We start from the raw sequence: 12,633 nt of genomic DNA, 5'->3' as shown, positions 1-12,633 counted from the left end.
CCCGACACCCCCCTCTTCTGTCATCATCATCCTTCTCGTGCCCTTTACAGGTTCCAGAGTACTCCTGCAGCCTGCATTTCATTTCTTTCTCAGAGCAGTCCATTGAGACATGTGGGCATGTACCATTAGCTTCATTTTTACAACTGAGAAACCCGAGGCCCAGAGAGGGAAAGCGACTTGTCCAAGGCCACACAGCGAGGGCAACACAGAACCCAGAGTCCAGGTGTCAGGCCTCCCAGACCAGGACTCTTGACTAGAACAGAGCTGCCCCAGCGGCCCCCAGACTTCCTCCCAGTCTGTCCTCCCTCCCCTTCCTTCTCCAGCAGCGAGCTTACTGGCTGTGTGGCCTCCATCAAGTTACTGAACCTCTCTGAGCCTTGTTTTCCCTCTTTGTAAAAGAGCCAATAGCCCAGACCAGTTGTGAGCCTGGCACCAACCTAAAAGGATCTCTTCCTCTGGGCTGGGCTAGTGAGGAAGCGAGAGATCTTTTTCAGAGGCCTGAAATGACGCAGTCCAGTTCTTCTTCGATCTCTTTCAATCTCTAGCTAGTGGGACAGAGCCTTGCTGTCCCCACACAGCATTGAGGGTTGTTATGGCAACTGCCAACATCCTATCCCTTCAAACAATAGAGGCCTGTGGGCCCAGCTTTGCCTTCCTCAGTCCGTGTTTTGGGCTGGGCATCTCTTTTGGCCCATAGATTCCCAGATCTGTGCGGATCCAGGGGTGGGAGGAGCAAGGAGGAGAGGAGGAAGTAGACTCCGTACTCCATAACGATTCTAGAAGGCTGCACGTAAATTGGGGGGCCAGGGCATTGAATGCATGTGGGGCCTGAGTGGGCGCTGGCTGAGGCTGGCACCCCGAATTTACCCTGCAGCCTGCAGGTGGCTAACTGCATTGACGCTTTTGGTTACAGCCCAATAGCCTGTTCTAGTATTTCCCTGATGTTTTACATTATACAAAAGCACCTTCGCAAACTGAATTCAAGGAAACAAATGCTCTTGTAAGTGGAAAATGAGTATCATGTCCTATAAGTAGACGGGAACCATGGAAACAATGGTGTTAATTCTGCCTAGAAGCTAAGGCATGCAGAAGCTCTGAGCTCGGGGCTGGGCCTCTCCTTACTGAGAAGGGAGAACCACAGTGTTAAATTCGTGCTGTCCTGTGGGGTAGCCACCAGCCACACGTGGCTGAGTAAATTCAAATTAAAGCAAAATCAGGTAAAAATATTCAGTTCTTTCGTTGCAGTAGGCACGTCTCCAGGGCCCCGTGTCCCGTGGGGCTGACACTTCCACCAGGTCGCACCACGCAGGCGCAGAACACGTCCATCATCTCAGAGAGGCCTGGTGGACGGCGTGGCTCTGGACAGAACTGAGACTTAATCAGATCGGGGTTTTCCCTGGGACAGGGCTGCGTCTCCTTCCCAATCTGAGCAGTTTCTGCCCATAGGTTTGGCCCCCGAGACCCCCAACCCCCTCTCACTCAGCGCCTGTCTGGGCTCGAGGGTCCCCACTGGAGGAGGGACGCTGGTGCTCTGTTCATCATCAGCAGGCGTCCGCCCCCCTCCTTCCGGCCTGCCACTCCTTGCTGCCTCCTTCCGAGGCCCCAAGGGTTCGCTCTCCTCATCACTGTCAGAAAACTGAGGTTAGGCTGTGAGTTTCAGGAAATGAATCCTTGCGATTAGTTGTCTTTGGCTCAGAGCCCCAGACGTGCTGGGGAAGGTGCCCAGGGTGCCAGCTGTGCCCAACATGGCCTCCTCGTGGTGCCGGGTTGCTGGGCAGCCGGGAAAGGGCGGATGGGGGGGTTGGATTCAACTCCAGCCTCCACCTTTGCGGACCAGGCAGGCAAGGATGAGGGGAGGGCCCCTTGCCTTTGGTTCCCTTTTTGTCACAATCAGGGACAGCCTGGCAGTGACCAATAACAGTCCAACGTGACTGTCCAATGGTCAAGGCAGCAGGAGGGAAGGGGACTCAGGTAGGGGGCACTGCCCCAAACTGGACGCGTTCCCAGCTGTGGATGCAGCCTGGTGGTGACAGGACCCGTCATGCCCTCCGGCACGCCGGCACTTTGCACATGCTCTTCCCCCTTCCTGGAATGCCTTTCCTTTCACCTCTGAGTAACATCCGGGCCGTGTTTGGTTATAGGAAGTGGGGGGAGGTTGTCCCTTGTGGGAAGGGCCTAGACCTGCTCATGTAGCCAACACGAATAAGAACGGGGGTGGGGACAGGACGCCGTTACATTTGCTCCCTCCGTCCCTGTTCCCTCCCTTCCGTCATTTTGCAGTCTTTTCCCAAAATGCAGTAGTGCCTTCATTTAAACTGTGAACAAGCACAAAGAAGGAAACACAAGTTCTGTCACCCGAGGTTAACGTCTGTTCATCTTTTCACTCTAATGTTTCATAATGTACCGTGCCCGCTTTTTCTAAAAGTGGGGTTGGCCTCTGCACCCCGGTCTGTACCTAGCCTTGTTCTTAAAGTCAGCATTATTGAAGTACAGTTAACATGCTGTAAAATTCTTTTTTTTTTTTGGAGGATTTAGTTCTAGAAATTTTGGCAAATGTTTTTTTAAATTATGAAACCGACCCCTGACTTCGACTCACAGATACCCTTCTGTGTCGGTGGAAATAACCTAAATAAATGCCCAGCTATAGGGGATTTTTTTTTTCTTTAAGGAATGTTGTACCTTAAAGTAATTAGCCAGTCCCCCAGGGCTGGGCATGGAGGTTGCTTCCCACTCTTCCCTCTGATAAACGGTGCCGTGTGCTCCCCTGGGGCCTGATCCCTGGTGCAGTGATGGGCCTGAAGGTGGGCACAGAGCACCCCTCCATCTCACCAGGCCCCCCCTCCTCCTCCCTCTCGCCTGGCTGCAGGGAACCGGCTGGACGAGGGCTCAGACGTGGAGTCGGAACCTGACCTGCCTCTGAAGCGCAAGCAGCGCCGCAGTCGGACCACGTTCACGGCCGAGCAGCTGGAGGAGCTGGAGAAGGCCTTCGAGCGGACGCACTACCCCGACATCTACACCCGCGAGGAGCTGGCGCAGAGGACCAAGCTGACTGAGGCGCGTGTCCAGGTGAGCAGGCGTCTCAGATGTTGGCACAGTGGGCATAGTCCAGGGGCGCAGCCAGGGCCTGGGGGTTCCCTGGGCCCCCCGGGAGTTGTGCAGCAGGTGGTCTGAGGACTGTGCAAACAAGTAATGCCACCAGCAATCGATGCTGAGTAAGCGAGCAACGAATGTTGATTGGCCGATGGAGGGTGGCGTGGCGGGCAGCCCGAGGGAAGCCAGGGGCTGCAGTGGGGGCTGGTGGATTCTGTTCATCTCTCCAGGCAGCAAGCACCTCAAAAAAAAAAAGATAAAAGGAGGGATGGAGAGAGACGTGGAGAGGAAGAGAAGAAGAAGTCAAGGGAAGGAGGGAGGAAGCAGTAAGGAAGGGAGGGCAGTAGGTCAGCCAGGAAGAGCGGGCTCAGGGAGTATAAAACCCTTCCCACCTCTGACGATGGGTGGAAGTCGTTCGGAGGAAAAGTTCTGAACGGGCTTAGCCTCCTAAGATGGGTAATGAGTTTTCCGTTATGGGAAGCATGCAAGCAGACTGGGCAGGCCTGTTCCTGGTGGGTTAGAAGCAGCAGAGGGAGAGTGGCCAGACCTTGACCACCCCTCCACACGTACACCCTCAGCTGTGCATCTCCTAACCGGTGAGGGTGGGGAGGGAGGGTACAGGCAGGGCGAGCCTGCCTGCCTTCCAGGCTGATGGTGGGGGAGGGACTTGCCTCCCCTCCCCAGGCTGTGCTCTCACATTCAGAGGACTACGGTCCTCTCTGAGTGCAGAGGGGGCCTCGGGGGACGGCTGGGAAGGACCCAGGCTGGGTGGTGGAGCAGGAAGATCACGATGAATAGCTCTAGTGGGAGCCGACTCCTGGCCGGTCTTCTCCCTGAAAGAGGGAGGCAGGTAGAGGGGCTGCCCCAGACTGCTCACGGGGGCGCTTCCGTCCAAGGTTAGCCAGCTCTTGTCGGGCACCCACCCTCTGCCATCCCAGGGCCTGTTGTGCATGGGGCTGGTGGCACCTCAGGCCACCCCATCAGAGTCAGTGTGGTCCCGCCCCAGGCCATAGGTGCGGAAGCTGAGGCTCAGAGCCGTGATGGGCCCAGAGGCGCAGAGCTGAGTAGGGGCTGAGTGGGCCTGGAACTCAGGCCTGGTGGGTACCAAAGCCCTGGTTCCGTTCAGGAACAAGAAGCTGACTCAGAGCCTAGAATTTGAAAGCAATAGAGAAAGTTCTGGAAGCAAAGCAACATTTAACTACTCCAGGAACAAATGCACCTCCCTCCGTTCTCCCCACCCCCACTTCTGGAGTGGGGGGCCCTGGGCTGCCTTTGACAGAGACCCCCAGTGGGGGCGGGCAGCAGCCGCAGACAGCTCTTCTCACCCCCGCCCCTCCTCTCCTGGGTGACACCCGAGCCCGCCCCCGCCGGCCTCCCTCCTGCTCTGATCCTGCTTGCAGCTGTTCTCCCGGCACATTCCTGGGTGCCTTCTCATTCCCACGTCTGGGGGCCTCGGCTGCTTCCCACCACCTTGCAGCCTGACTGCTCCTTGTAAAATTTCCTGGCTGTCAGGGCAGGGCTTTTATTGGCCCAGGGGACCCAGAAGCAGGTGTCACTCAAGGTCCAAGGAGGGAGGGGGGCTGGGATGAGGGGCAACAGCCAGGGCCCCCGACAAACCCACAGGGAGGGGGCAGCCAGGGCAGACATCTTCCATGTGCTGACGCCCCCCTCAGACTCTGGCTCCCCCAGGGCGGGGCTGGGTCTTCCCCCCACAGCCTGAGAGCTTTCCCTGCAGAGGGAAAAACAGTAAGTGCTGATTTTTTTAAGAAGAATGAACCGAAAGTAACCCCCTAAAAATGGAGACAGGAATGACACAGCATTTAGCCTGGAGAAGAGGAGACTCGGAGAACGTGGCTGCTTTGAGAGGTCTCAAGGGTAGAAACAGGGTCAGCAGGGAAATGTCCCAAGTCCCATATGATGGTCTGCAGAAAGGAGAGCGCAGGGCTGGGAGCCACGGGTCTCGACTCCTGTGGATTCCTGCCACTGATCGGCTGTGTCCCATTTAACAGGACAGATTCTTTCCCTGAGACTTCATTTTTCATTTCTAAATAAAGGAATCAAGCTAAATAGTTACTAAGGTCTCTTAAAGTGCTAGGATCCTTATTACAATCAAGGCTGCCTCGTGAGATGATGAGATCCCCGTTACAAGAAGCATTCAAGCAAAAGTGCAACATTTAGTGGGTCAGAAACCTGGAGAGAGGGTTTCTGCTGCGGACAGTGTGGCAGGGACCTCGAGGCCACCTGAACAATGCTTAAGTTTTATGCATCTGTACTTTTGAAGTCTTGGCCTCTGATTCTGAGTCTATGGTTTAGGGATTTTGCAATCCTATGCCACTTTTTTAACTTAAATTTTATTTTGCAATTGCAGTTTACATTCAGCATTATTTTATATCAGTTTCAGGTATACAGCATAGTGGTTAGACAATCACATACTGTACAAAATACTTCCCTGGTATTTCTTGTACCCACCTGGCACCATACATAGTTATTACAGTATTATTGGCCATATTTTCTGTGCTGAACTTTACATCCCTATGACTATTCTGTACCAAACTGTGCTTCTTAATCCTTTCCCCTGTTTCAGCCATCCTCCCAAACCTCCTCTTTTCTGGCAATCAATTTTATTTCTGTGCCATCTTTTCTCCATGGCCCCGGGAGATGTGTGGGATGGTAAAGGGGTTCGGAGTGGTCTCAGAGACAGACGCCCGGGTGTGAATTCCAGCTTCATCAGTTCCTCCTTTCACAGTCAGTTTCCTCATCGGCCACATGGACATGGCAAGAATGGGATCTGAGGATTAAATGATGGCATGGAAACACACACACACACACCAAGCTAGAAAGTGGCCAGCACACGGAAGTGCCACAAGTGGGGGTGGGGGCTGTCATTATTATTAAAACTCCATCTGTTCTCGATGGTTCCAATTCTAGCCACCCTTGAAACTCCAGGTTCATTCATCCGGCACTCATTTATTGAGCACCTACTATGTGCCAGAGACTGGTCTAGGCCCTGGGGATTCAGCAGACAGAAATCTGTAGTCATGGAGCTGATATTTGATAAACAACCATTAGGCAAACATGTGTCAGGTGGAGTTCGTGATTCAAGCGTGTTGCCTCCCTCTGGCTCCCCTCCAGCCCCACTTTGGAAACTGGCAGGGTGTTACATGGCACCCCCAGTGTGTGGCGCAGACACCCCGTCTCAGCCTGCAGAAAGCCTGAGCCATGGCGAAGGGCAGCGAGAGGGGTGTCAGGCAAGAGGGCGCATGCCTGGGGGCCAGTAACTTTCTCTGCAGGAATCTGCATTTTTAAACAGCAGGAGGGCAACCCCAGTCTTGCACACACCTTCTGGGAAGGTAAACAAATCCCGTGTGTTCAGCTGCCAGGAACCCCGCACCTGCGATTCTTCCAGAAGCAGAGGCCCCCTGAACTGACTCTCATTTTAGAGGGACTCACTAATTAGCACTTAACCCAAACTTCTCACAATACTAGACAATACGTATAATGTACTTTCTATGTGCCAGGCATGATGCGAAACACTTCACATACATTATTTTTTCATCCTCACCATAACCCTCAGACGGAACGAGGTATGATTAGAGCTCTCTGCAAACTGTCCCCAGCAGTGTGAAGGAGGGCATGTCCTCCCTCAGGGGAGCATGCTGGCTGGACCGAGGGTGACGGCTGGGGACACTGGTTCTGGCTGAGCCTCAGCTCTCTGCCAGGAGCCGGGCTGAGGGCTCTGTTCTCCACTCTCGACCCACCAGGTCTGGTTCAGCAACCGCCGAGCCCGTTGGCGTAAGCAGGCAGGAGCCAACCAGCTGGCAGCGTTCAACCACCTTCTGCCCGGGGGCTTCCCTCCCACCGGCATGCCCACGCTGCCCCCCTACCAGCTGCCGGACTCCACCTACCCCACCACCACCATTTCCCAAGGTGAGTGCCCGACCCCCGTCCCAGCATTCTAGCCACGCCCTCTGTCCCTCCCCCCTTGGCCCACCCAGTCCGTCCTTCCTTAACAAAGAAGGAATGAGAAGGGTTGTGTGTTTATGACCCTTTGTCTGCTTTCCTGTGGACAGTCTATTAAGACAAAAAAGGTGAGGTCCTGCCCTTGAACTTCTTGGCTTTGCCAACAGGCTATAGAGCATCTAGGTAAGGATTAACAAGGTCACTCCCATGTCCATGTTTAAAACAGAGCTTCTCAAACTGTAAAGTCTCATGAATTTCCGGGTCTTATTCAAATGCAGAAGAGATGGTGCACCTTGGGGGAGGAGAAGGGTTCTTCCCCTTCTTCCTTGGCTCCTGTCTCCAACTGCGCCCTCCCCCTCCTCTTTCCACTCCCCTCAGTCCCCCCTCCCAGCACACGTTAGGAACCCCAATACCCAACATCTGCCTCATGAAGCCCTGGTGGCCTCCTCTGAAAGGGCTGGCAGACAGGCGGAGCTCTGGAGGCTGAGGAGAGAAGCAGGGGACCTTCTCTGGGATTCTCGATGAGACATTAACCTTCACAGAGGATCATGGTCACGTCTGCCGTAAGGCTGTACAGAGGGGCCCTAACAGAGCAGAATAGCCTCTTAGCACCCTTGGCCACACCACTCACTACCCTTGTCACCTCGCACAAGAGCCCCTACCCCACCGAGTCTCAGTTTCTTCATCTATAAAATGGGAACTGTAGTCTTGCTTCATACCCTTAGTGTTTGTAGAAGCAACCGGCAAGTGGTCGATGCTCACAAAATGCTACTGAGACAGGCCTGGGTAGATTCAGACAGAGTCCTCACAAGGTCTGACTTTCAGTCCAGGTAATTACCAGGCTCCCAGTGTGTGCCGAGCCCTGAGGGGCAGGACCGGTGCACGGTTTCCTAGAGGTAGTCTGGAATGTTAGCTGGCTGTCAGTCCAGACTTGGCCAGTCCCCAGTGTCCTGCCTAGAAGCCAGCTTGTCCCATTTCAGGTATCAAGAGACGGCCCCTTCCCTCCACTGGATGGGGACTGGGAGAAGGAGGCTCATAGCTTGCCTTCCAAACAGGAGGTCATTTCCCTGCCCTGGGAGGCCCACCCTCCAAGGTGTGCCACCCGCTCAGGCCCTCCCCTGGGTCTCTCCACAGATGGGGGCAGCACCGTGCACCGGCCTCAGCCCCTCCCACCGTCCACCATGCACCAGGGGGGGCTGGCTGCGGCCGCAGCCGCCGCGGACACCAGCTCTGCCTATGGAGCCCGCCACGGCTTCTCCAGCTACTCCGACAGCTTCATGAACCCTGCGGCGCCCTCCAACCACATGAACCCTGTCAGCAACGGCCTGTCCCCTCAGGTAGGTGGCCTCGGCCCTCTGCCCAAGGTCCTGTCGCCAGACACCCACCAGCCCAGGCCTCAAGGGCTCCAGGTGACCCCAGTTGGCTGTCCTTGGGGAAAAAGTCACTGGGCTCACAAAGCCACTGGCTGTTGGGTACCTTGAGAGGGTTTAAATACCTCCACTTGTCAATACTTTGTGGTCCTTCACCTTGGGTTTATCTTCCCAAGCTGCAGACCTGGGTGACCCACTGGTGGAGGCAGAGGAAGGGTTTTCATAACACGTTTCCATACTCCTTGCTGCCCAGAAACAAACAGGTGCGTTACAGACTAGCTCTTGGCTTGAGAGCCACCCTGAGCTCGTGAAAATGGCCACCACCCACCTCGTGGCTGTCCAGTCCATGAAAGTGGGGCATTGTCAGAGTGTGCATTGGTGGGGCCTTTGCACCACTTCCTGTGGGATGCTGATGGTGGCTGGGGCTTTGTTCTAGAACCAGGAGCCCCTCCTGGATTCCACCCTGTGTTCCATCTCCCCGCCTTTCACCAGGAGTGACCCATGCATGAAAGGCAGGGCCATGTCCTATTGGTGGAAAGAATGGTGGCTGGGTTCCATGGGAAAAACTCTACTCCCATTGGGTCTTGGAACTCTGTTCACTCACGTGTGATTGGTTGCTGGTTAAGTCACTCATGGCCTGGTGGTGCTGTTAGAAGCCCTGGGACCCACTTACATGAAGTGGGGAAGACCATGCTGGGGTTCGAGGTGGGTAGCAGTGGGTTTGGGGAACAGGACTTGGTGATGTTGGAAGTTTTAGTGAATTTGACGAACTGGTGAGTTCATTTCTGTAGCAACAGCAGGCTCTCAGCTGTGCACAAGGTGGGGTGGGGTTCACCCTGCCTCGCACCGTCTGAGACACCTTCTTCTCTTGTGTGGTAAGAATGCGTGTGATACAAACCTACCTGAATTGGGGGGTAGGAAGGGGAAGGTTCGGAGGAGGTTTTAATCCCAGCTCTGCTGCTCAGGTGTTAGGCAAGGTAGCACCCTTAAGCCTCAGTCTGCCCCCCCCATTAAACAAGAGAGCAATTAAACAGTGTCCCTAACCTGCTAAGAATGATGTTCTCTGCATTCATGTGCTATTGGGTTAAAGCACCCCGCATAGAGCCTGGCCCAGCGGGGGCCAGGTAAACCTCAGTTCTCTTTTCCATCCCCCCCACCATTACCAAGACAACAGAACGAGTCTAGAGACCTGATGCCTGAAACAAAAGGGGCCAAAGGGAAAGTCAGCTGCAACCCCCACCTCCCCACCATGGCCATGTCCATCTGGCTGCCTGTTTTTGTAAATAAAGTTTTATTAGCACACAGCCGTGTTCCTTCATTGATGTGTTTATGGCTGTTTTTGTTCTAAACAGCAGAGTTGAGTAGTTTCAAAAGAGACCAGATGGCCTGAAAAGCCTAAAATATTTACTATCTGGCCTTGACAGAAAAAATTGCCCCCTCCTCCCCGGCCTAAAACATTTCTAAGAATGTTAATTTTCTGCATGTTTTTGGTTCATTCCTGTTTGCCTCTATTCATGTGTGGCGTTGAGGGCCAATTGCATTTTAGTTTCATCATTTACTTGTGGGTAAGTTCCCTTCTCCTCTCTACACCTTGATTTTCTCATCCGTGAAATGGGGACAATTTAGCACCTGTTTCACAAGGTCACTGGAGATTGAGTGAGATGAGCTACATGATGCCCTTAGCCCAGGTACCTGCAGAGTTGAGTGTCTGGTGATCATGTGCAGCTGAACGCTGGGTTCCTAACGGTGACGCACCCAGTCCCCTTGGGGCCCATGTTATGCGGGGCGGGGGATGCAGCCTGCAGACCAGAATGTTTTCCCAGTGGGACCCAGTAGAGCCTCTTTGGGATTCAAGGTCATGACCTCCATCTCACTAGTGCCAGGGACTCATGAGTCCAGCTAACCTTCCAGAGTCAGGAGGTATGGTAGGCACAACAGGGTCCCAGAGCTGGCTGGGTAAGGATGCTGCAGAGACCCAAGGTGTCTACACCCGAGAACATGGTCCTGGCCTGGCCTCTTGGTACGAACAAGTGGGAAGAGCATCACTTGGAAGCCTGAGGAGGGACACTGAGATTATGTGACCAGCCACCTCACTTTACAGCTGGAGGGCCCAGGATACACACATTGTCTGAGTTCAGGGCACCTGGCTCCCTGACCCCGCTCTCCCCAGCCCCCTGCTCTCAGCATGGGCTGAGGTTTATTCCCAAAGCAACACTTTGTCACAGGGCAGAGGAGAGCTGAGTGAACCAGGGGTCCCTGGCTTCTGTAGGGTCATTTGCAGCAGGGGGTTAAAGAGTGAGGATGTTCCTTGTGCTGTTGGGGTCCAGCGCTGAACCTCAGGGAGGGAGGGAAGCGGAAGAGAAGCTGGCCCACTAATGGAAGCAACCAGGTCCAGCCCAACCCTCCAAGGCTCCCTCCCCACCACTCAGGGCGGAGAGGCTGCGAGGCCGCGATGGATCGGGCGGACTTCGGACATGCACTCACCCAGAGGTTCCCACCAAAGGTGTGAAGACAGATGGAGGGTCTGACAGGGGCAGAGGGGACCGGGAGGTGAACAGCTGCTGAGGGGAGAGGGGCTGCGTGCAGGGCAGACACGGGGCCAGGCCATGTGTGCTTCTGAGCGTGTGACCCTCTGGGGTTAAGCTGCGAACACTTCCTGAAGGAAGGGGGCAGCCCAGGGGGCGTTCGGGTCTTGTAGAGAAGTTCCGGGCATTTTTGAGCCCCCACACCCACCCAGCACACTCCCTCCTCGGTCTGAGCAGGCCCGCCCGACCTCTCCTGACGTCTCTGTGGTCTGCGGAGCTGTGAGGGTTCTCCGCCAAGACCAGTCCATTTTCCATGACCTATCTCCCCAACAGGAGGAGCTCACCTGGGCGAGAGGATGGGCCCCGTGTGGGTTGGGGCTTCCCCCTGGGCTGTGGCTGGCGCATAACCCCTCACACAGAATCGCAGGCCCTTGCCACCACTGCCCACGTAGCCTTGGCCCAAAGGGATTATGTTGGGCAGTGAAGTTGGGGGTCCTGCTGAGCACCTGCTGGTCACACCGACTGGCCTGGCGCCACCTGGGGAAGGTGTGCTTCCTCTCAGGGGTTGACCCCATCTTTGTTTCAGACCAGCCTGGGCAGCAGGGTGCTGTGACCCTCAGGGGCTGCCCAGAGAGACTGCCCAGCCAAATTCACCAAAAAGCCACTTAGGTATCTCAGCTCTGTGCCTGAGCCCTGCCTCAAAGGTAGCAAATAGTTATGGGTGCCTGCTCCATGCCCCGCCCTGTTCTAGCATCAGCCAGTGAACAGGAGAGATGGAGACCCCTGCCCTGCGGAGCTGGCTGTGTAGGGCAGACAGATGATATGCATCGTAAAACAGCGCGTCACAGTTTCCTGCCAATGTTGACAAGGACAGCTCACTTTCTGAGCCCCTGTGACTCGGGCCCTGCTCGGTTTCCAATATTCTTTTTTTAGAGTTTATTTCATTGATTATGCTATTGTAGCTGTCCCATTTTTTTCTCTTCTTTATTCCCCTCCACCCTGCACCCCCACTCCCTCCAGCATCCCCCCACCTTAGTTCATGTCCATGGGTTGTACATAAAAGTTCTCTGGCTTCTCCATTTCCCACACTATTCTTAACCTCCCCCTGTCTGTTTTGTACCTCCTATTTATGTTTCTTATTCCCTGTACCTTTCCCCCCATTCTCCCCTTCCCCCTTCCCCACTGAAAACCCTCCATGTGATCTCTATTTCTGTGATCCTGTTCTAGTTGTTTGCTTAGTTTGTTTTTTAGGTACAGTTGTCGATAGTTGTGAGTTTGTTGTCATTTTACTGTTCATAGTTTTGATCTTTTTCTTAGATAAGTCCCTCTAACATTTCATATAATAAGGGCTCAGTGATGATGAATTCCTTTAATTTGATCTTATCTGGGAAGCACTTTATCTGCCCTTCCATTCTAAATGATAGCTTTGCTGGGGTGAATAACCTTGGATGTAGGTCCTTGCCTTTCATGACTTAGAATACTTCTTTCCAGCCTCTTCTTGCCTGCAAGGTCTCTTTTGAGAAACCAGCTGACAGGGGGAGAGAACCAGGACTCAGCCCTTGTCTCTGCAGCCTGAGCGCTTAACCACTCACCTTCCTGCCTCAGAAATGCCCCCAACCTTGCTGTCTTTTTTGGAGATTGGTTGGCAGCCAGAAGAAACCGTCTTGGGAAGCTGGTACCTTCAGCTC

The 12,633-nt window shown here is 54.4% G+C and overlaps 1 protein-coding gene across 3 annotated transcripts in view; it reads left to right on the top strand.

Annotated features, from left to right (window-relative positions):
- PAX7 (paired box 7) overlaps positions 1–12,633 on the top strand; it is a 91,552-nt gene that overhangs the window by 47,981 nt on the left and 30,938 nt on the right. For 2 of the 3 annotated variants that reach the window (XM_037148000.2, XM_037147999.2), the window contains exons 5-7: positions 2,867–3,066; positions 6,852–7,017; positions 8,185–8,387. In XM_037148000.2, the coding sequence (XP_037003895.2) occupies positions 2,867–3,066; positions 6,852–7,017; positions 8,185–8,387 (569 nt within the window). Of the gene's footprint in view, positions 1–2,866; positions 3,067–6,851; positions 7,018–8,184; positions 8,392–9,217; positions 9,245–12,633 lie in introns of all 3 variants that reach the window. The other variant, XM_037147998.2, reaches the window with a different exon arrangement.

This window comes from Artibeus jamaicensis, unplaced genomic scaffold, assembly GCF_021234435.1.
Source record: "Artibeus jamaicensis isolate MK-2021 breed Jamaican fruit bat unplaced genomic scaffold, CSHL_Jam_final scaffold_847, whole genome shotgun sequence".
NCBI lineage: Eukaryota > Metazoa > Chordata > Mammalia > Chiroptera > Phyllostomidae > Artibeus > Artibeus jamaicensis.
The sequence above is the reverse complement of the archived record's forward strand: the minus strand, read 5'-3'. Positions and strand labels throughout refer to the sequence as shown.